The sequence below is a fragment of the Tarenaya hassleriana genome, unplaced genomic scaffold (genome assembly GCF_000463585.1).
Source record: "Tarenaya hassleriana unplaced genomic scaffold, ASM46358v1 Cleome8, whole genome shotgun sequence".
NCBI lineage: Eukaryota > Viridiplantae > Streptophyta > Magnoliopsida > Brassicales > Cleomaceae > Tarenaya > Tarenaya hassleriana.
The window spans coordinates 830,277-849,078 of record NW_010970490.1 but is presented as its reverse complement, the minus strand read 5'-3'; the positions used below and the strand labels follow the sequence as shown (position 1 = coordinate 849,078).

Sequence of the window (18,802 nt, the reverse complement as noted above, 5' to 3'; positions counted from 1 at the left end):
AACCATATATCGCAGCTCATGTCGTGTCACCACGGTGTTACTAGCTTTTTTGTCGTCTCGTGAAATCATTCCTTCCACGTCGTGGGTATTGCCATGCTGGTAAGCCATAATGGATAAGGAGCATTCTTTTGATTGTATTCGAGGCTGCTTCTAGAGGATTTTGCTGGATCGGTGGCATAATCCTTTCAATTTTCTAACTTAGCACGTCTCGAGAATAATCCACATAGTATCACATCGCCACTGGACAATTCCATTTTTGACTTGCGTTCCTCAGTTAATTTCGCTTTCAATATGAATATATATATATATATATGTGTGTGTATATATATATATATTAATCTTTTATATGAAGTCCCTGTTTTCCAATAGATCCCCACATACAGCCGTGTCGTTTCTGTTCTCTGACTCTGCTTCATCCATTCCTCAGCAATGGAGATTACTATCATTCTCTCCCTCATATATTCCATCTTCGTTTGCCTTGCTTTAGGCGCGAGGTGCAGCGATGTTTACAGCCGACACGATTTCCCTGAAGGATTCGTCTTTGGAGCTGGCACTTCTGCTTATCAGGTTTGTTCTTCATCTCCAAATACATTATTCCTATTGGAGTCTTCAAATGGTTGATTTGATTAAAGTTGGATGAAAAATGGTTGGGGTTTGAAAGTGGGAAGGAGCTGCTAATGAAGATGGAAGGATGCCTAGCATCTGGGATACTTTCTCTCACTCTCGTAAGCCTTTCACTCGCTTCATATATACACACGTGCATACGTATGTAAGTAAAGGAAAATCTTTTTGAAGACCTCAATTACTGTAAAACATCTTGTGAATATCTTATGTGATTTTTCACGTTCGAAGCATCAAGCTTTAAGTGCAAGTTTAGATCTTTGTTCATTCATCCGACTGTTGTGCTCAAACCGGACGAGTAACCAACCTAATGGGTGTTTGGAGTGAGTCTCTCAAGAAAACATGAGCCAATTGTTGGCTCTTGTCTAAGATTTTCCGGATCTGTTCTTTGTTTATTTTTCTCGTGGCATGGATTAGATCAATGATGTTTATATGTTCATTAACAGATTGTTTAACATGTTGATGGCGACAATGACTTGCAGATAAAGTAGACGGAGTTGATGAAGCTTGCGATGGGTATCACAAGTACAAGGTTGTCCCCTTGTGTCCCCCAAAAGCTCTCTTACTTTCATACACATATTGGCCATTTTCCTTATATGGAGACATTAGTGTGTGATATTCTTCAGGAGGATGTGCACCTGATGGCAGACATGAGCTTAGACGCTTACAAATTCTCCATCTCGTGGTCGAGACTCATACCCTGTACGATTCCTGAATTCTTTCATTCCTTTCTTGTTTCGTCATTGAATGATTTTTTGTAAACTTTGGAACACTTTTTTTTTTGTTTGGTCTTCAGATGGAAGAGGACCCCTCAACCCAAAGGCTCTACAGTTCTACAAAAACCTTATCAATGAACTCATAAGTCATGGTGAGTTTCAACTTCTTGTTATATTTGGTCCTTGGAGTTGTCTGAAAAGTTTTTTATAAGTCATGGTCTTTTAGTCTGCTAATGAATCGTTTTAATCAAGCTTATAAAAATGAGGTTTTTAATTGGAAACTATAGATGGTTTAACTATTGAAAATTGTTGAAAAGTAATGGTCCGTTCACAACTACAACAGGGATTGAACCCCACGTTACATTGAACCACAATGATCTCCCACAAGCTCTTGAAGACGAGTATGGAGGATGGCTGGACCGTAAAATCATGTACAGTCAACAATCTGAATTGATCAGTATTACCATATGTTTGCCTTCTTTTGGTAGATTTAATAAGCAATGATGAAATGAGTGGATGTTACCGTGATTTTCTGTTGCAGCAAAGACTTTACGGCATATGCAGACATTTGCTTCTCAGAGTTCGGGAACGATGTGAAATTCTGGACCACGATCAACGAGCCCAATATATTCGTTCTGGGAGGTTATGACTCGGGAATGCAGCCACCTGGTCGTTGTTCAGTCATTTGCGCCAGAGGAAATTCTTCAACTGAACCATACATTGCAACACACAACATACTGCTTGCTCACGCCTCTGTTGCCAGATTGTATAAGCAAAAGTACAAGGTTGAATGCTCAAGTTTAACTAAATTTCTCTCCTCTAGTGTATATGGGATGTTAACCCAATGGTGACTTAGGAGTAATTTACACAGGATCAGCAGCGAGGCTCTGTAGGCATAAGTGTATATGGGTTCGGGGTGCTTCCGTTTACAAACTCCAAGGATGATGAATTAGCGACCCAGAGAGCCAAAGATTTATTATTTGGCTGGTAAGTCAAATTCAACATTTTCATTTTCAGAAACTTACTGGGTTTGAGGCGATGACAATGAAAAGAACTGCATTTTCGTTGGTAGGATACTGCATCCCTTAGTGTATGGGGACTATCCAGATGGAATGAAGGGACTCGTCGGTGACAAACTGCCAACTTTCTCGGAGGACGAATCAGAACACGTGAGAGGCTCGTTGGACTTCATAGGAGTTGTCCACTACACGTCTGTCTACATCAAACATGCTGATAAACCCTCTCCTTTCAGCAATCTCCTGTCAGAGTTTGGTGTAGATATTATCTGTATGCTTTTCATCTCCTCGTTTCTTTTTAATTCAAGCACTAGTGTTTTGTGGACTCTTTTAGCTGATTGTCAGTTTCACGTTGGTGACAGTCATCGGGAATTCTTCCTTGGTGGAGGTAAAAGTCACTGGACCAACATGAAAGCTGTTAAACTTCTTTTTTTTCCTTGTTCAGGGTAAGTTTCCTGACATTGGGTTCTTGATTAATCTTTGCACAGTATCAGGTCTTCCCATGGGGTCTGGAAGAAGTACTGGAGTATCTAAAGCAAACATACAGCAATCCTCTCATCTACATTCTCGAAAACGGTCTTTCTTCTTGCCTCTCTGTTCTTTTTCGTTTTTGGATCCCCTGTATTCAATTGACTCGAGACAAGCAGGTAAGCCAATGAAGCACAATTCGTCGCTTCATGACACAGCAAGAGTGGAATATATTCATGGCTATATAGGCGGTGTGCTCAACTCTGTGAGGTACCCCTTTTGTTTTCTTCCTGAACCGAGAAAATCTCGATTGGCCGGTCGATGTTTACTCATGAGAAAACACGGATTTTATGGTGTAGGAATGGATCGAGAATCGGAGGATACTTTGTATGGTCATTCATGGACTTGTATGAGCTGCTGAGCGGTTTCGAGTACAGCTTCGGGTTGTACCATGTAAATTTCAGCGACCCGAATCTGAAGAGATCTCCCAAGTATTCCGCCCATTGGTACTCCTCACTTCTCAAGGGAATGACTGTTAGCTCACACTCTATCATGGAGCTTCATAGAAACTACTCCATAGCTTATTACGGTCACTCTTCTCTGTAGACTGTAGAGTGATTGTTCGCTTGGGTTGGGAAAAAAAAATACTTTAGGTTCAAATATATGCCCTATGTGAAATATGTGCTTTTTAATTCGACGGCCCATTACCTTCCTCTCTTCGTAGGTCCAGCACTCCTGTTTTATTTCTTTATTTATTTATTCCTTTTCCAATTATTGCCCATCAGTGGTTCTGGCCACTCGTGATATATAAGTGTTCATCATATGTTGGATTTTATTTTTTGTGGGGCCGAGTGGCCTTGGATAACTTGCTCCCAGATCCGGAATCTTGATCTCCGAGTAGCGACACGAGGAGAAGACGAGAAAAACAAGCCACAGAATGATGTGTGGCGAAATATCATTACCGATCAAGCCATACCTATGAATTTACTTGTTCTTCTGCAAGAGCACACAGTCGTCTCGGGCACTGCTTCATCCATTCCTCAACAATGGAGATCATTATCATTCTCTCCCTCGTGTATTCCATTCTTTTTGTTTGCCTTGCATTTGGCGCGAGATGCAGCCATGTTTACAGCCGACACGATTTCCCAGAGGGATTCGTCTTTGGAGCCGGAACTTCTGCTTATCAGGTTTGTTCTTCACCTCCAAATCATCACGTACATTGTTCTTATTGGAGTTTTCAAATTGGGCGATTCGATTAAAGAAAAATGATTGGGGGGTTTGGTTTGAAAGTGGGAAGGAGCTGCTAATGAAGATGGAAGGACGCCAAGCATCTGGGACACTTTCTCTCACTCTCGTAAGCTTCACTCTCTCACTCACACATGCACATGTGATATGTATGCACGCAAAGGTGGAACTTTTTTATTTATTGAGAAGATATTTTTGAAGACTTCCAGATTATGGTAATCATCATCTTGTGAACATTTTATATGACTTGCAGATAACATGGACGGAAGTGATGAAGCATGCGATGGGTATCACAAGTACAAGGTTGTCCCCTTCTGTGCTCTCAAAGCTCTCTTAGGTTCATGTCCGTATTGGCCATTTTCTCATTTGGAGAGATTACCGTGTGTGTGATATTCTGCAGGAGGATGTACAGCTGATGGCAGACATGGGCTTAGACGCTTACAAATTCTCCATCTCCTGGTCGAGACTCATACCCTGTACGACTCCTTAATTCTCTCGTTCCTTTCTTGTTTCGTCATTGAATTGATGTTTTTTTTTTACCTTTGGAACACACTTTTTGTTTGATCTTCAGATGGAAGAGGACCCGTCAACCCAAAGGCTCTACGGTTCTACAAAAACCTTATCGACGAACTCGTAAGTCACGGTGAGCTTCACCTTCTCGATACATTTGGCCCTCAGAGCTGTGATGAAGGGATTATGGTCTTTATGAGTTGCTTAGTCACAATCTTTCCCTCTCCTTTTTTTAAAGGTTTATGGTACAACTATTGAAAATCACTGAAGTAATGAACCGAACATAACTGCAACAGGGATTGAGCCACACGTTACTCTGCACAACTATGATCTCCCTCAAGCTCTTGAAGACGAGTACGGAGGATGGCTGGACCGCAGAATCATGTATGTTCTACACTCTGAATTGATAAGTATTACCATATACATACCTGCTTTCTTCAGTAGATTTAATAAGAAATTAATGGATGTTACCGTGATTTGCTGCTGCAGCAAAGACTTTACGGCATATGCAAACGTTTGCTTCTCTGAATTCGGGAACAATGTGAAATTCTGGACGACGATCAACGAGCCCAATATATTTGTTATGGGAGGTTATGACCAGGGACTAGCACCACCTAGTCGTTGTTCAGTCAATTGCGGCGGAGGAAACTCTTCAACCGAACCATATATCGCAGCTCATAACATACTGCTTGCTCACGCCTCTGTTGCCAGCTTGTATAAGCAAAAGTACAAGGTTGAATGCTCACGTTTAACTAAATTTCTCCTCTACTGCATATGGGATGGTAACCCAATGGTGACTTAGGAGCAATTTACACAGGATCAGCAGCGAGGCTCCGTAGGCATAAGTGTATATGGATTTGGAATGCTTCCTTTTACCAACTCCAAGGATGATGAATTAGCCACCAAGAGGGCCCAAAATTTCCTCTTTGGCTGGTAAGTCAAATTCAACGAGTTTCAGAGTTTTCAATTCTCAGAAACTTACCGAGCTTGAGCTTCGATGACAATGAAAAGAACTGCGTTTTCATTGGTAGGATAATGCACCCCCTAGTGTATGGGGACTATCCAGATGAAATGAAGAGAATCGCCGGTCCAAGGCTGCCAACTTTCTCGGAGGACGAATCAGAACACGTGAGAGGCTCGTCAGACTTTGTAGGAGTTGTCCACTACACGTCTGTCTACATTAAGCACGCTGATAAACACTCTCCTTTCAGCAATCTCCTATCAGAGTTTGGTGTAGATATTATCTGTATGCATTTCATCTCCTCTTTTTTAATTCAAACACTAGTAGTTTGTGGAATCTTTTTAGCTGATTTTCCGTGTTTCACGTTCATGACAGTCATTGGGAATTCTTCCTTGATGGAGGTATAACAACATGAAAGCTATAAACTTTTTTTTTCCCCTTCTTCAAGGCTAAATTTCCTGATACCGGGTTCTTGGTTAATCTTTGTGCAGTATCAGGTCTTCCCATGGGGTCTGGAAGAAGTACTGGAGTATCTAAAGCAAACATACAGCAATCCTCTCATCTACATTCTCGAAAACGGTCCTTCTTCTTGCCTCTCGCTCTCTGTTCTCTTCCTTTCAGTTCTCTTCTTTTTTGGGTTCCCTGTTTTCACTTGACTCGAGACAAACAGGTAAGCCAATGGAGCACAAATCTCCACTTCATGACACGCCAAGGGTGGAATACATTTCCAGTTATATGGGGGCTGTCCTCAACTCTGTCAGGTACTCCTTTTGTTTTCTTCCTGAACCGAGAAAATCTCGACTGGCCGGTCAATATGGAAACGGTTGGTTACTCATGACCAAACACGGGTCTTATGGTGTAGGAACGGATCGAGAATCGGAGGATACTTTGTATGGTCATTCATGGACTTGTTCGAGCTGCTGCAATCCTCTCATCTACATTCTCGAAAACGGTCCTTCTTCTTGCCTCTCGCTCTCTGTTCTCTTCCTTTCAGTTCTCTTCTTTTTTGGGTTCCCTGTTTTCACTTGACTCGAGACAAACAGGTAAGCCAATGGAGCACAAATCTCCACTTCATGACACGCCAAGGGTGGAATACATTTCCAGTTATATGGGGGCTGTCCTCAACTCTGTCAGGTACTCCTTTTGTTTTCTTCCTGAACCGAGAAAATCTCGACTGGCCGGTCAATATGGAAACGGTTGGTTACTCATGACCAAACACGGGTCTTATGGTGTAGGAACGGATCGAGAATCGGAGGATACTTTGTATGGTCATTCATGGACTTGTTCGAGCTGCTGAGCGGTTTCGAGTACAGCTTCGGGTTGTACCATGTAAACTTCAGCGACCCGAATCTGAAGAGATCTCCCAAGTATTCGGCTCATTGGTACTCCTCATTTCTCAAGGGAATGACTGTTAGCTCACACAGTCTCAGTATCACACAGCTTCATAGAAACTACTCCTCTTCTCTGTAGAGTTGATATCGCTTATCAGGCTCTCTTAGTTCTCTTCCTATAACAGTTACATGATATGTATATGGAATTTTGTTCCAACCTCTTAACAAGTAAAAGTCCCATAGTTTACATCGCATTTTTGAACTATTAAGCCAATGAGAAAAGAAAAGCCTGAACAGCTTTAACGCCAAGGTCTGTAGAGTTAGTTATTCGTGCTTTGGAGGGAAGGAGGGATCATGGTAAGGATTGTCTGAAGGAGCAGACCAGAGACCGAACAGGATGAGGAAGTGGAGGCATAACAGCACAAAGGACGAGAATGCCGTCGAAGGATACACGTTCCAACACAACTCCACCCCCACTAACACCACCAAACTGAAAAACACGAACAAAAATATTCAATGGAGAGACAACATAACAAGTCACAGAATAACGATAGATAGCGGTAACAAATGTTTTACCGCAGCAGAGACGGGAACGGAGTTTTCCATAGCAGATAAGGCAACGAGTAGAAGTACCTGCCCACAAGTGAACAAATATTTCCGGTCAGTCAATCCATTCTATTGTTTCTTTATCGGTCATGGTGGTGGCTTCTGCACTTACCATGAGTAGAATTGGTAGTGCAATGAGCGAGCACATACAACTCCGACAAAGTTCCCCACAAACATCGTCGTCACAATATCTGATAGATCGATTATTATATATATATATAATAAAACTGTCAAATTAGCCTTAGAGAACAATTAAAACAAAAATACAATGCATGGTATGGTATGGTAGCATCATAGGAGCTTACGTTCTTTCTTGAGGACAAGTGAAGTGGAGGCATCAGATAACGAAAGCGAAGAGGGCATCCTCATGAAGAAATGCCTAGAACGCATAAAGCTCAGAAGTCCGCCTTCAAACCTTGGAAATAGTTACTACAGGTGAAAAACCTACAGTGATACGATACAGAAATGATCCAGAAAAATGAGAATGGTGACTGCACAAGTTTGCACTTACTTGCACCATTTATAATTTGCAAACACCAGGAGGAGGCAAAGATGAGTGATCAGCAAGCAGACCGCAAATTCCTTTGACACAAAAACTCGTTCGGGAACAAATTTAAAGTTAACAGACCTGTTTGCAATGGAATGGACGTTATGAAGCAAATTCTCTGCACTTTTCTTTTTTTTAAACTTCTGAGAATTAGGAGAATGCGAGCTCATGATTTGACCAACTAACGGAAAGGATGAGATTTAGCTAGCTGGAATAAAATATTACCAGAAGTGAATGAAGACACGCCCAAGGTCAAAAGCTTTCGATATGTAAGCAACCGGATATGAAATCAAAAAGGGTAAACCCAGAAGAATCTGCACAACCATTCATCATCGAAAGTTTCTTACATGACCAATGCCTTTAACAAAATAGTAACTTGCTAGTTACTGGAACTCACCTATTCACATTGAAGAAATAATTAACATGTTTCCAAAACATTGGGCTAATGAATTGCAGAAATTTGGTAAATGAGACTTCCAAAGGGATCAGTGAAAACCTGTACAAGGGCCGCACCGGCTAAAGCTGAGACCACACCGATTATACTCATAGCCTGCCATTAGTAAAACTTCATTCATCAAGAACAACTGTTTGGAAAATAATAAAGTTGATTCATTTCTAGATGTACTTAAACAAATATAAATAAACCTTAAGCAGCAGTAGTAACAACGGTGGAGCATATAGTAGTACATTCATCTTCACTGAAACAGCACCGCTGTAGAAATTGGAAAAGAAGACAAGCTGATCACTTTACATCTCAATGCTAAAGCAAAAAGATGTTATATGTAAATGCAATAACCGACCTGAAAACAAGCAAACCGAGATGCCATTTCCGATAGAGAAAGAGGGCCATTGATGCATGAAGGAGAGTCATCGCAAAACAATCATTAAAGAGACGGAGCACAAAAATAGAGTGTATTCTTTTGGACAAGCACAATAGGCTAAGCGCCCACCATGGGACCTGCAATGCATTTAAATTCATAGGAAGGGAAGGCGCCATTAGAGAATAGAGGTAAGTAGAAACCCGATCCACGATATTTTAATAATGAGCAACATTTAACCCAGCAAATAGAGTTTTTGAAATGCTAAGGGGCCTGAAATCACCATATATCATTTGTGCGTATCTCCAAAAAAAGAGAAGCAATTAACACCAAGAGATTCTTTCTCCAAATTAAGTTCATGTGAATGGGATAATTCTATACCACGTCGGTCTTGACATAGATGAACAAGACAATCGCAAGATTGACGATGTAGAGAACACCGAACAGAATCTGCAGAAAGGAGAGAGCAAAACAGATTAATTTATGGGATTGCTCAAGTTCAACAGGGGGATCATTTTCCAACATTAGAGCCCGATTAGCTGACACATAGCAACTCATATCATACAAGAACAACCAAATTCAATCCTACATGAACCTACATTTTTCATCATGAGCTTATAATTGTAACAAATCAAGCGAATCCAAAGACAAGGAACTTCGAGTACCTGGGCAGGGGAGACATCGCCTCCAGTTATGTACTGCACTGCAGAATAAACATAGAGAAAGCCCGCCGGATAAACCAACGGTCCTGTATCGCCTTTCAAGTTCCCATAGTCTCTTTCTCCCCCTAAGAACCCACTTACCTGCTCCATTCAAATTCCTAAATTTTCACTAAGAAATTACTAAATGGAACAAAACCCGCTTGGTGGTTGGACTAGAGTCATCTTCACTAGGCTTTAACATCAGAACCCATAACCAAATCCAACATTTAAGTCAGGAACACGAACCTGTGACATGTAAGCGTCCCAATCGATCTTCGTGTCTGTTTGAAAAAAAATATATTAGATTAGGATCACAGCCAATCCACATTTCTCCAGTGAGAAAGGAAGTTCTGGGATTTCTTTTTGAATCTTACACGGGACGTAGACAATGATGAGAGCGACGAGGACGGCATCGGCGAGGAGCAGAAAGCAAGCGAAAGCAACGGGTAGTTTCGGGTGTTTGAGCAGATCAGAGACAGTAGATTTCCGTCCATGTCGGCGGTTACGAGAGCTTTTCCGATGCGCCTCCCGAGCCGCCGGTGACGAAGTAGACGCCGTGACCGCCATGAATTTGACCTCGAACCAAACCAAATCGCATCTGCGACAGCACTTCTCCGAGATCGAGATTAGCGTACGCCGCGAAACAGGCAATTCCATCTCTCCAAACTTTGCGATTAAAAAATTCGTTCAGAGCCCAAAGAGAAAAGCCCAAATTATTTATTCGGGCTTTTGAGCCCAAAATCTCATTTCACTTGATGGCCCTTTAAAACCCAACCAGCCCGACCAGATAGGATTATAGTCGTTATCAAATCATCCAACTCGATCACAACAAATATGCTTAGTCACCCAAAACTCCATCACCATGTCCACGTATCCCGCTTTCGCTCGTCTCGGAATCGATCACGTGTAATATGGCAAGAGTACATATCCTAAACATTCCCTGCTTGCCACGTGTCCACGCTCCTGTCCACTGTTCGCCCTTATTTCTCGCCACGTGTCCCTCTCCATCACGCCTTCGATCATTGAAAGCTCCTTTCTCTCTCTATAAACCCGTCTCCTTCGCAAACCTCTTTGACCATATTACTCTTTTTTTTCCTCTGTGCCCTTTGCTTTCATGGATCCTCAAGAACTCAGACGCCGCGGAGGAGACGAAAACGTCGCTACCGCCACGGAGGAGACGGAGAAAAAGAACAACGAAGATGTAAGCAAACGCGATAAAAAGAAGGCGATGGCCAAACGCGGCCTCAGATCGCTTGCCGTGGCGGTCACTCTACCAGCGCTCCTCACTCTCCTGATTAACTACTTCCTTGGCTCCGGCAACGGCTACGGAAAGGATGGTCGACCCTCGTGGTTCCCGCCCTTATGGGCCTTCCACGTCACGTGTCTAGGCGCGAGCTTTTTGATGGGCCTCGCTGCATGGCTCGTCTGGGTCGACGGTGGGTTTCACAGAAAACCCATAGCTTTGTGCCTTTACTTGGGCCAGGCGTTGTTGAGTATGGCTTGGGATCCTATTGTGTTTCGGGCCGGGTTGGGTTGGATCGGGTTGGCAGTTTGGGCGGGCGAGATGGCGGCGTTGTTTGGGTGTTACAGAGCGTTCAAAGGGGTCAATCCGGTGGCGGGTGATCTGGTAAAGCCGTGTTTGGCTTGGGCCGCGTTTGTGGCTGGCGGTTAGCTATGAGTTGAGATTTCCGACAAGTAAATTGTGATGTTTTTCGTTTCATACACTGATGTGCATACGGGTTATCTGCGTTCGGTGTTTGTGATTATATAAAATGAAGTATGTACAACCACATCCAATGAGAAAGTTTTTACCATATAAAAACTGTATGTATATATTTATACGAAAGCATAATGATCATCGAAGGCGTCCTTGATGGAACTACAAAACTGTTACACGAAACCTAGTATCTCAAAAAAAAAAAAAAAAAAAAAAAACAGAAAAAAAGTAGTTCTAATTCACACGCATCAGTCCGTCACCTTGACGGCCTTGAACGGAGAGTGGAGGAGCCCGAGCTCGTCCTTAACGTCGAGTGGACGGTCCGTCTCATTCCGCACGCGTTTGACCCTGCGGCTCGACAGCGACTTGTGGGCGAACCCGTATATCTGTAGAATCTGATTGTCCCCGAAATTGAACGCCCGGTCCATCTGCTTCAGACATCGTTCCACCGGGTAGTCCCCGAACTTACCGCACGGCTTGCACCCCACGAAATGCGTCACGAGCGGCCACCGATGGTCACCAAGCCCCGGGTGATAATTCTCGATCATTTCCTCGTATCGGTCGACCAGAATTCCCCAGTAGCCGTGCAAGTAATACGCGCTTTCTAAGTACACTTTGTCTCCCCACTTGTCTCGTTGCGTCGCGAGGAGGTATACCATGGCGGATTGATCGTCCGCCTCGAACACTGGTCGATCCTTGAGCTCCCGGGTCAAGATTTTACCTGCTTCTTCTCGGATCTTCCCTTTCGGACCCATCGGAGACCACGCGTCCAGGAGATCAAGCGCCCACTGGCAGTTTCGTAATAAGAAACTTCCGGTGTTCAGACCGATCCAGTTCTTCTGATCGTAGATCATCTCGTTCCAGCCGTGCATTACGAGGTTGTAATCCTTGTACCTCTCCCATGGCAGCTCAAACGCCATGTCCGTGAACATCGCGTCACTGTCCATCCACCACAAGAATTCGATCTCCGGATGAGATAGGAGGAGCTTCCGGATCAATGGAAGTTTCGCCCAGAATCCCGCCATCTCCGCGTCGAACAGGGCCATGTTGTAGAAAATCTCGATGTTGTGCAATCGGCAATAATCGATCTTGTTCTTAATCGATTTCAGGAGGTAATGGTCTCCGACGGGATTCTCGCACGGTTTGGGAGACGAACCGGTGACGAGAAGAACACGAGGCTTGTTCGGCGCGACGAAGTTTGGGAAATTTGGATTCCGTTTCAGCCATTCTGATCTCTGCTCGTCCCAATTGGAAATCTTCGGACCGAGAGAATACGGCTTGTTGGGGTCGGTCTTCTCTTCTTCTCCCTCATCGACGAAGATCTTGTTGATGTCCAAGGTCTCGTAGTTATTGCCATTCCCATTCCCATCGGAGGAAGACGTGGTCTGGGTGGAGACCTCGACGAGAACGCGATGAGGCTCGGCGCGCTTGCGAGGGTGGAAGAAATGCTCGCGAATCTCCACCAGGTCCTGCTCCGGCGTACCGAACTTTCCAGCGCCGATGGTACCACGTAGGACGACGACGGTGAGAACCAGGCAGAGAATCGTCACCTTCCCATGACGTAGGGCTCTATGAATCCTCCGACACCGCTGCGCTCCCAGACATCTCTCAATCATCTTCTTCTTCTTCTTCTTCTTGTTCGATCAAGATCCGGTCCCAATTCCGACACAGAGAAAAATGTAGAGAGAGAAAACAGAAAGAAAGGAAGAAGCAGGAATATGCGCGTTTAGAATTCCCGGAGAAGGGAAGGAGGATCAAGCCATCAACGAAGAGAGACGGAGAAATAATTAGTATCTAAAAAAACATTACATGAATATTTAAATATTAATTTTCACACGACTCGCTGCGAGATTTCCGATTCTGAAATAAATAAAATAATTTCATGATAATAAAAAACCAATCTTTTTTAAACCTATGAAATGCCCGACAGTACATGCTCGCCTGTCTGGTTTAGCGGCCGTGACTAGATCATTCTCCTGCCTTTTCTGACCAGATTCGTATGGGCCGTTGATTTTGATCTTATATACAAAACCTTAATTTGGGCCGTTTTATACGGTTACTTTGGCAACATATTTTTTTTTATAAGTTGTCGATATTCAATTGAGCCCGTATGAGCCCAATATCAGATATGGGCTTTGATGGCATTTAAAGTATCGGCCATACTATGCGCCCAATGGAGGGGGCCGACATAGCCCATACAATTTCGTCACGTTGGAAAATGAAACCCTGTCCTCGAAGCCCGTGCCAGTCGATTCGCCGCGTCTAGAAAATCGCGCCACCCTAGAACAGCCTCATCTCATACCCTGCCACGTGTCCATCAACGGTCCAATTATATTTTGACATGTGTAGCACCGACACCTGTCACTGTTCCCTCTGCTCTTCACGAGCCAATCTCCTCTCGCTTAAGCTAAAAGGCTCGTACACCTTGCCACGTGGCTGACCAGGATAGACCACAGCCGTCGATTCGCAAGCAATGGTCTCAGGCACCGTTCTTTTATAAAGACGAGTTCGTTGTTCCCTGACTCTTCTCTTGCAAAAAATTCGAGAATGGAGGAACCAGTTACCGCAGAAGAACAATTTCAACCCGTAAGTCTTCTTCTCCTCCCCCTACTTCCATGGTGTAACAGTAGGTACTGATTTATTGCGATTTGCGTTCATGTTCGGAAGGTGGAAGATGATGAGAGGATGCTGAAGCACTTGGAATTTGTGCAAGTCGCCGCGATCTACGGTGCCGTCTGTTTCTCGACACTTTACGAGTTTGCGAAGGAGAATGCAGGTCCGCTCAGGCTCGGAGTAGAGAACATCGAAGCCTCTGTCCGAACTGTTCTCTCACCTGTCTACGATAAATTTCACTCTGTCCCTTTCCAGCTCCTCAAGTTCGTCGATCGCAAGGTTCATTTCCATTGCGTTTCCTATTTTTAATGTGGAAATCAGGGAATTCCGTAGGGTCTGACGGAGACGCGCAGGTGGACGATTTCTTCAACGAGGCGGATATATACGTGCCGTCGCTGGTGAAGCAAGCGTCAAGTAACGCGATGGCGGTCGCGACGGAGGTGCAACGCGTCGGCGTTGCGGACGCGGCGAGGAGCGTCTTCGATAAGATCGAGCCCGTGGCGGAGCAGTACGCGGCGGCGGCGTGGCGGTTGATGAACAGACTGCCGCTTTTCCCGGAACTTGCTCAGGTGGTGGTCCCCACGGCGTCGTATTGGTCGGAAAAGTACAACGGGGCAGTTTGTTACGCCGGAGAGAGAGGTTACCACGTGGCGGAGTATCTGCCGTTGATTCCGATTCAGAAAATCGCGGAGGTTTTCGAGGATGATCGGAGTGGCGGACCGAGTGGCTCCACTTCCACCAATGGCAAAATGGCGGTGTCTTATTAGCGAGAATAAAACGCCGTCGTTTCGTCTATGGGCTTGGAATGTAGCGTTTCGCATTTTGAGCTGCGATTTGCCATTCATTCTATAATAACATTTAATAGTTCAAAATGTTATCGTATAATCTTGAAAAACCAGCATTTGGGTCGTGACGTTTCGAAGCGGTTAAGGATGAGATCTTTTGTTCCGATTGCACTGAACATCAGGCAGGTTCGTTCAATGGCTAAGCAGAAGCATCATACCCAACTCCGAACAATCTCTAATATCAACTAATATATAACCAGGTGAACCAAAAAAATATTAGATCGTCGGCGTCTCTGGAGGTCCCCAAAAAAAGAATGGAAAAAAAGGCAGCCATGGAATGCAAGAATATCCGTAGCGACAGTGTCTGTCGTTCAGGCGGTTTCTCTGAGACTGGACGACAAAGGCGCTTGAAGTCCAACCGGCCATCCTCGCCACCCGTCCACCCGAATATCTCTCCGACTCCCTCTGGCATTTTCACAACACTCCTCACCACGTTCATGTGACCTCCTCCTCCCAAGATGGCTTCTGGGGACCCGATCGAAGATCCAGATCCCGTGTAATCTTACGGGGGAATAACCGACGGTACACAAGGTCGTCCCTCCAATCACCCATAAGTTTTTGCCTCCGGAGCAATGGCAGTGAATGAAATAATCAGCCTGCAAATGGGTATAGAGAAAAGTTACATCTTGAAGAAAAAAACAGATATCATTAAGCTGCCCGTCTACGAAGTGCGGGAACCCATACGTGATCTTGTGTCCAATTATTTGTCAGACACCGTAGCTTTAGATAGCAATCTCCTATGAAACCTATTTTCCCGATAGAAGTCCCCACCTTCATTACCTGAGAAGTTGACTTAGCATTTCCATCGATCAATTGATGTGTTGGAAAAGTAAAAAAACACAATACAGAAGCTTGAGACCAGAGAACCGAAGATCTTGGATTCAAAACTTACAGATTCAAGATTATCATCATCATTGACATCTCCTTCAATGTCAAATACACAAATCAATCCATCTTCAGAAGCTCAGAGAAGCTTTTGCGATTGTTAGGAGCGAAGTGTACCTGTGGGTTACCGATGAAATAGTGGTCAAGAACAAATGTGTGATAGCATCCGCAATTTGTTACAATAGAATTCACAGCATAATTTTGTGAACTAGTAGAGACCAGTTGCCATCATTTCCATTCCACTTGGGCAGAAATGAACTAAGCATGCTGACTGGAACGACTTTTCTTAGGCGTCTTTTTGGTCTTTGCTAAGATGTTCAGGGCAAAGAATGGAGACGATGATTACATAGACAACAAAAGTGAAACCTGAGTAACATCGTCCATGTGGGATTCCTCCAGACAAGCAACTTGCTTTCCGTTTCTCCAATCCCATAAAAGAACCTGCACTAACAATACAGCTTTCAATAACTCGGAATATCCGGTTTAAGGGGTAGGGAAACGACTCAGGACATCAGCCAGTACAGAAAGTGTCCCCCTTTCGAGTAACAGAGATGAAATACAATGTCGGGATTTAGATACGAAACCTGCTCTTTGCATCCACCAGCGAGAAGATTATCTCCAGACCCTCCAAATGAGAAGCTGAAAACCTCTTGCCTAGAGCCAGCTCATAATACACGAAACCTGAAACACAAGTGACGGAAACTAGGATTACCCAAACAATCCACAGATAAAACGAGCGTAATAAAACGGCATCAAAGCTAATACTTAGCCAAAAGTCTTGCCTGCTGGGAACTACGCGTGTCCCAAAATCTAATGGTCCCATCAGAGGAGCAAGAATGCAGGACATGATGAGTCGCCGCCTCCAAGGAAAACGCGTTTTGATTGATAGTATTTGAGTGACCTTTGAATTCACCGTAGTACTGACCAGTTACCGGCGAGTAAAGCTTCACAGTGTTGGTAGACAACGAAACCGCCATGGCCATCCAATCAATTCTGTTCCATTATTCGGAACAAAACAAAGAGCTGGGTTCTGTGACTTATGTCTCAGTACTAACACGTTCGTTTAGTTTCGGAACACAGGAAGAAGATTGAAAAGAAGATTGCTTGGGGACAATCTGGAAGACATAGTCTTGGCCTAAGTTGGTCGGAACGAAGTTCTTGAGGCCGAATTTCCTCGAATGGGTTCCGTTTCGATCCGAAGAAGAATCCAAAAGTGGACTGCTTTGGCCGTCCATTCCATATCTGACGCGCCTTCCATGTCTTCTTCTGGGTTCAGTTCCTCGCTCGTCGCCCGAGCATAGGGAGAAATTGAAAAGGGGGTTTAGGGTTTTTTCTAATCCAAAGGCATAACGAATCAGTGAACCGGAAGTTCAAGCCTTCAAGTTATCGTAAGATCCGACCCGAGTTTCAAGCCGGATCTTTATGGCCCATTTCACAAGGCCCATATTAATTTTAAATTAAAATCCAGCTGTAAGCCCTGTTGTAACAAGAAGCTGATCTCCTCTCTTTTCTCCTATAATCGAAGGGGAGAGAGAAAAAAAACGTTTCTGTCAATAATATATAACCAAAAAATCTAGATTCAAACGGTAAATAGTTGGGACAACAAGAAAATCCATTACTAGCAACCGGAAGTTACTTAATTATGAGTACCTAACAACTGTCTCTAGTTTTTTGTCGGAATTCGTTCTACAAATTTAGACAACCGGAAAACAAACCAAAGAGTGTCCGTTAATTATTTTTCCTATAAATTCCTCCGTGGGCTTGCATCTTCTTCACTTCACAAGAGGGGAAGAAAAATATATATATTTTTATTTAAAAAAATCCACGTAAAAAAAGATGGCGAAAACGTTAATAATAACAGGGGTGATATTGCTACTGTGTGTAATAGAATATGGAGAAGCAGCAGCAACGGAGTACGTGAAATACAAAGACCCAAAGGTGCCGGTGGAGGACAGAGTGGAGGACCTGTTGCAGCGCATGACCCTGGCCGAGAAAGTTGGCCAGATGTGCCAAGTCGACCGGAGCAATTACTCCCTCGCGCCTGGCCCTGGCTTCGTCCGCAAATACATGATCGGTGATTCCAAAATCAATTCCAAATTTACCTCTAATTAATCCGATCGATCTGTTTTATTTAATATAATAGGACGAATTTCAGGGAGCATATTGAGCAATCCGTACGACACGGGGGCGAATCCGGCAATGAGGATGGGTCTGGCTAATACGATCCAGCAAGAGAGTCTCAGCACAAGGCTGGGGATCCCGATCATTTACTCGGTGGACGCCGTCCATGGCCACAGCACTTTCATCAATGCCACCGTTTTCCCCCACAACGTTGGCCTTGGAGTTACTAGGTAATATCCGTATACCAACTACGCATAAATGTACGGTCGTATCCTTATACCATATGCACGTACGACGATGATATACAGAGTGAACGAATATGTGTTATGTTGTTTTTAGGGATCCTGAGCTTATAAGAAGGATTGGAGCTATCACGGCGGAGGAAGTGAGGACAACGGGAATTGCTCAAGCCTTTGCCCCTTGTGTTGCGGTAAGTCAGTTGTTGTTGTTTTACTTTATATGACATATATATATAGAGGGAGAGAGAGAGCAAGCAATATATATACAAACATATATGGATGGTTGATGAAATGTGTATATACATATACATATATATATATGGATGGAAAAGGTGTGCCGAGATCCAAGATGGGGAAGGTGTTACGAAAGCTACAGCGAAGATCCTTCGATTGTGAATATGATGACAGACATCATCGATGGCTTGCAAGGAAAAGTTCCTCAGGAACTCCAAGGCCGTCCGTTCCTAGCTTCCCCGTAAGCCAGCAACTACATATACATATATACACACACTCACTATATACATTGATAAAATAATGTTAACCTAATTTCACATACGATTAATAATTGAAAGGAACAATGTGGGTGGTTGCGCAAAACACTTCGTGGGAGACGGAGGAACAGAAAAGGGCATAAACGAGATGAACGCAGTGTTAGACAACCGTACATTGTACGATATACACATGCCGCCATTCGAGCTGGCCATCAAGAAAGGCATCACATCCATTATGGCTTCTTTCTCCAGCCTCAACGGCGTGAAGATGCATGCCAACAAACCCTTGCTCACCGATTACCTCAAGAACACCCTCAAATTCCAAGTCAGTCCAATTATCTCACTCTTTCC

The 18,802-nt window shown here is 43.9% G+C and overlaps 7 protein-coding genes and 1 pseudogene across 10 annotated transcripts in view; 5 read left to right on the top strand and 3 right to left on the bottom strand.

The window, feature by feature from the left end:
• The first annotated feature begins 356 nt into the window (after nt 1–356).
• Nucleotides 357–6,876, top strand: LOC104802170 (beta-glucosidase 3-like). 3 transcript variants are annotated; one of them, XR_769989.1, is made up of 13 exons: nt 357–567; nt 662–725; nt 1,104–1,153; nt 1,248–1,323; nt 1,418–1,489; nt 1,681–1,768; nt 1,879–2,122; nt 2,209–2,324; nt 2,410–2,624; nt 2,716–2,741; nt 2,842–2,916; nt 6,477–6,671; nt 6,773–6,876. XR_769989.1 is itself a non-coding variant. In XM_010525643.2 (13 exons), the coding sequence occupies exons 1-13, from the start codon at nt 430–432 to the stop codon at nt 3,425–3,427; spliced, it is 1,509 nt and encodes a 502-aa protein (XP_010523945.1). In that variant the 5' UTR covers nt 390–429; the 3' UTR covers nt 3,428–3,537. The 3 variants fall into 3 exon arrangements, 2 of the variants coding, with proteins under 2 accessions (XP_010523945.1, XP_010523944.1); XM_010525643.2 differs by lacking the exons at nt 6,477–6,671; nt 6,773–6,876 and adding exons at nt 3,001–3,091; nt 3,181–3,537 and having other exon boundaries at nt 390–567; nt 2,215–2,324; nt 2,842–2,929; XM_010525642.2 differs by lacking the exons at nt 6,477–6,671; nt 6,773–6,876 and adding exons at nt 3,001–3,091; nt 3,181–3,537 and having other exon boundaries at nt 391–567; nt 2,842–2,929.
• Nucleotides 3,689–7,122, top strand: LOC104802171 (beta-glucosidase 3-like). The gene is made up of 13 exons (XM_010525645.2): nt 3,689–4,008; nt 4,112–4,175; nt 4,320–4,369; nt 4,467–4,542; nt 4,638–4,709; nt 4,873–4,960; nt 5,066–5,309; nt 5,394–5,509; nt 5,608–5,822; nt 5,913–5,938; nt 6,029–6,116; nt 6,208–6,298; nt 6,773–7,122. Exons 1-13 carry the CDS (start codon nt 3,868–3,870, stop codon nt 7,005–7,007), a joined length of 1,506 nt encoding a protein of 501 aa, XP_010523947.1. The 5' UTR covers nt 3,689–3,867; the 3' UTR covers nt 7,008–7,122.
• On the bottom strand, nt 7,068–10,189 carry LOC104802172 (dol-P-Man:Man(5)GlcNAc(2)-PP-Dol alpha-1,3-mannosyltransferase). Its single transcript, XM_010525646.2, has 13 exons — nt 9,915–10,189; nt 9,787–9,821; nt 9,505–9,642; nt 9,221–9,289; nt 8,822–8,979; nt 8,667–8,733; nt 8,518–8,571; nt 8,247–8,335; nt 7,986–8,102; nt 7,780–7,889; nt 7,587–7,665; nt 7,445–7,501; nt 7,068–7,358 (listed from the first exon to the last, which is right to left on the bottom strand). The coding sequence occupies exons 1-13, from the start codon at nt 10,105–10,107 to the stop codon at nt 7,193–7,195; spliced, it is 1,332 nt and encodes a 443-aa protein (XP_010523948.2). The 5' UTR covers nt 10,108–10,189; the 3' UTR covers nt 7,068–7,192.
• A 411-nt stretch (nt 10,190–10,600) lies between these two features.
• Nucleotides 10,601–11,398, top strand: LOC104802169 (translocator protein homolog). The gene has a single exon (XM_010525641.1). The coding sequence runs from the start codon at nt 10,655–10,657 to the stop codon at nt 11,210–11,212; it is 558 nt and encodes a 185-aa protein (XP_010523943.1). The 5' UTR covers nt 10,601–10,654; the 3' UTR covers nt 11,213–11,398.
• Nucleotides 11,399–11,491: 93 nt separating this feature from the next.
• On the bottom strand, nt 11,492–13,608 carry LOC104802167 (xyloglucan 6-xylosyltransferase 2-like). Its single transcript, XM_010525640.1, has one exon. The coding sequence runs from the start codon at nt 12,871–12,873 to the stop codon at nt 11,506–11,508; it is 1,368 nt and encodes a 455-aa protein (XP_010523942.1). The 5' UTR covers nt 12,874–13,608; the 3' UTR covers nt 11,492–11,505.
• Nucleotides 13,609–13,713: 105 nt separating this feature from the next.
• LOC104802166 (REF/SRPP-like protein At2g47780) lies at nt 13,714–14,747 on the top strand. Of its 2 annotated transcripts, none has more exons than XM_010525639.1 (3): nt 13,714–13,843; nt 13,925–14,033; nt 14,192–14,747. In XM_010525639.1, the coding sequence occupies exons 1-3, from the start codon at nt 13,805–13,807 to the stop codon at nt 14,635–14,637; spliced, it is 594 nt and encodes a 197-aa protein (XP_010523941.1). In that variant the 5' UTR covers nt 13,714–13,804; the 3' UTR covers nt 14,638–14,747. The 2 variants fall into 2 exon arrangements, with proteins under 2 accessions (XP_010523941.1, XP_010523940.1); XM_010525638.1 differs by having other exon boundaries at nt 13,925–14,149; nt 14,224–14,747.
• A 122-nt stretch (nt 14,748–14,869) lies between these two features.
• LOC104802165 lies at nt 14,870–16,952 on the bottom strand (annotated as a pseudogene).
• Nucleotides 16,953–17,436: 484 nt separating this feature from the next.
• The window catches only part of LOC104803070 (beta-glucosidase BoGH3B-like), a 3,218-nt gene continuing 1,852 nt past the window's right edge, over nt 17,437–18,802 (top strand). Inside the window, exons 1-5 of the mRNA XM_010526946.1 lie at nt 17,437–17,674; nt 17,756–17,951; nt 18,061–18,151; nt 18,293–18,435; nt 18,533–18,776. Coding sequence (XP_010525248.1) covers nt 17,437–17,674; nt 17,756–17,951; nt 18,061–18,151; nt 18,293–18,435; nt 18,533–18,776 — 912 coding nt within the window. The remainder of the gene's footprint in view (nt 17,675–17,755; nt 17,952–18,060; nt 18,152–18,292; nt 18,436–18,532; nt 18,777–18,802) is intronic.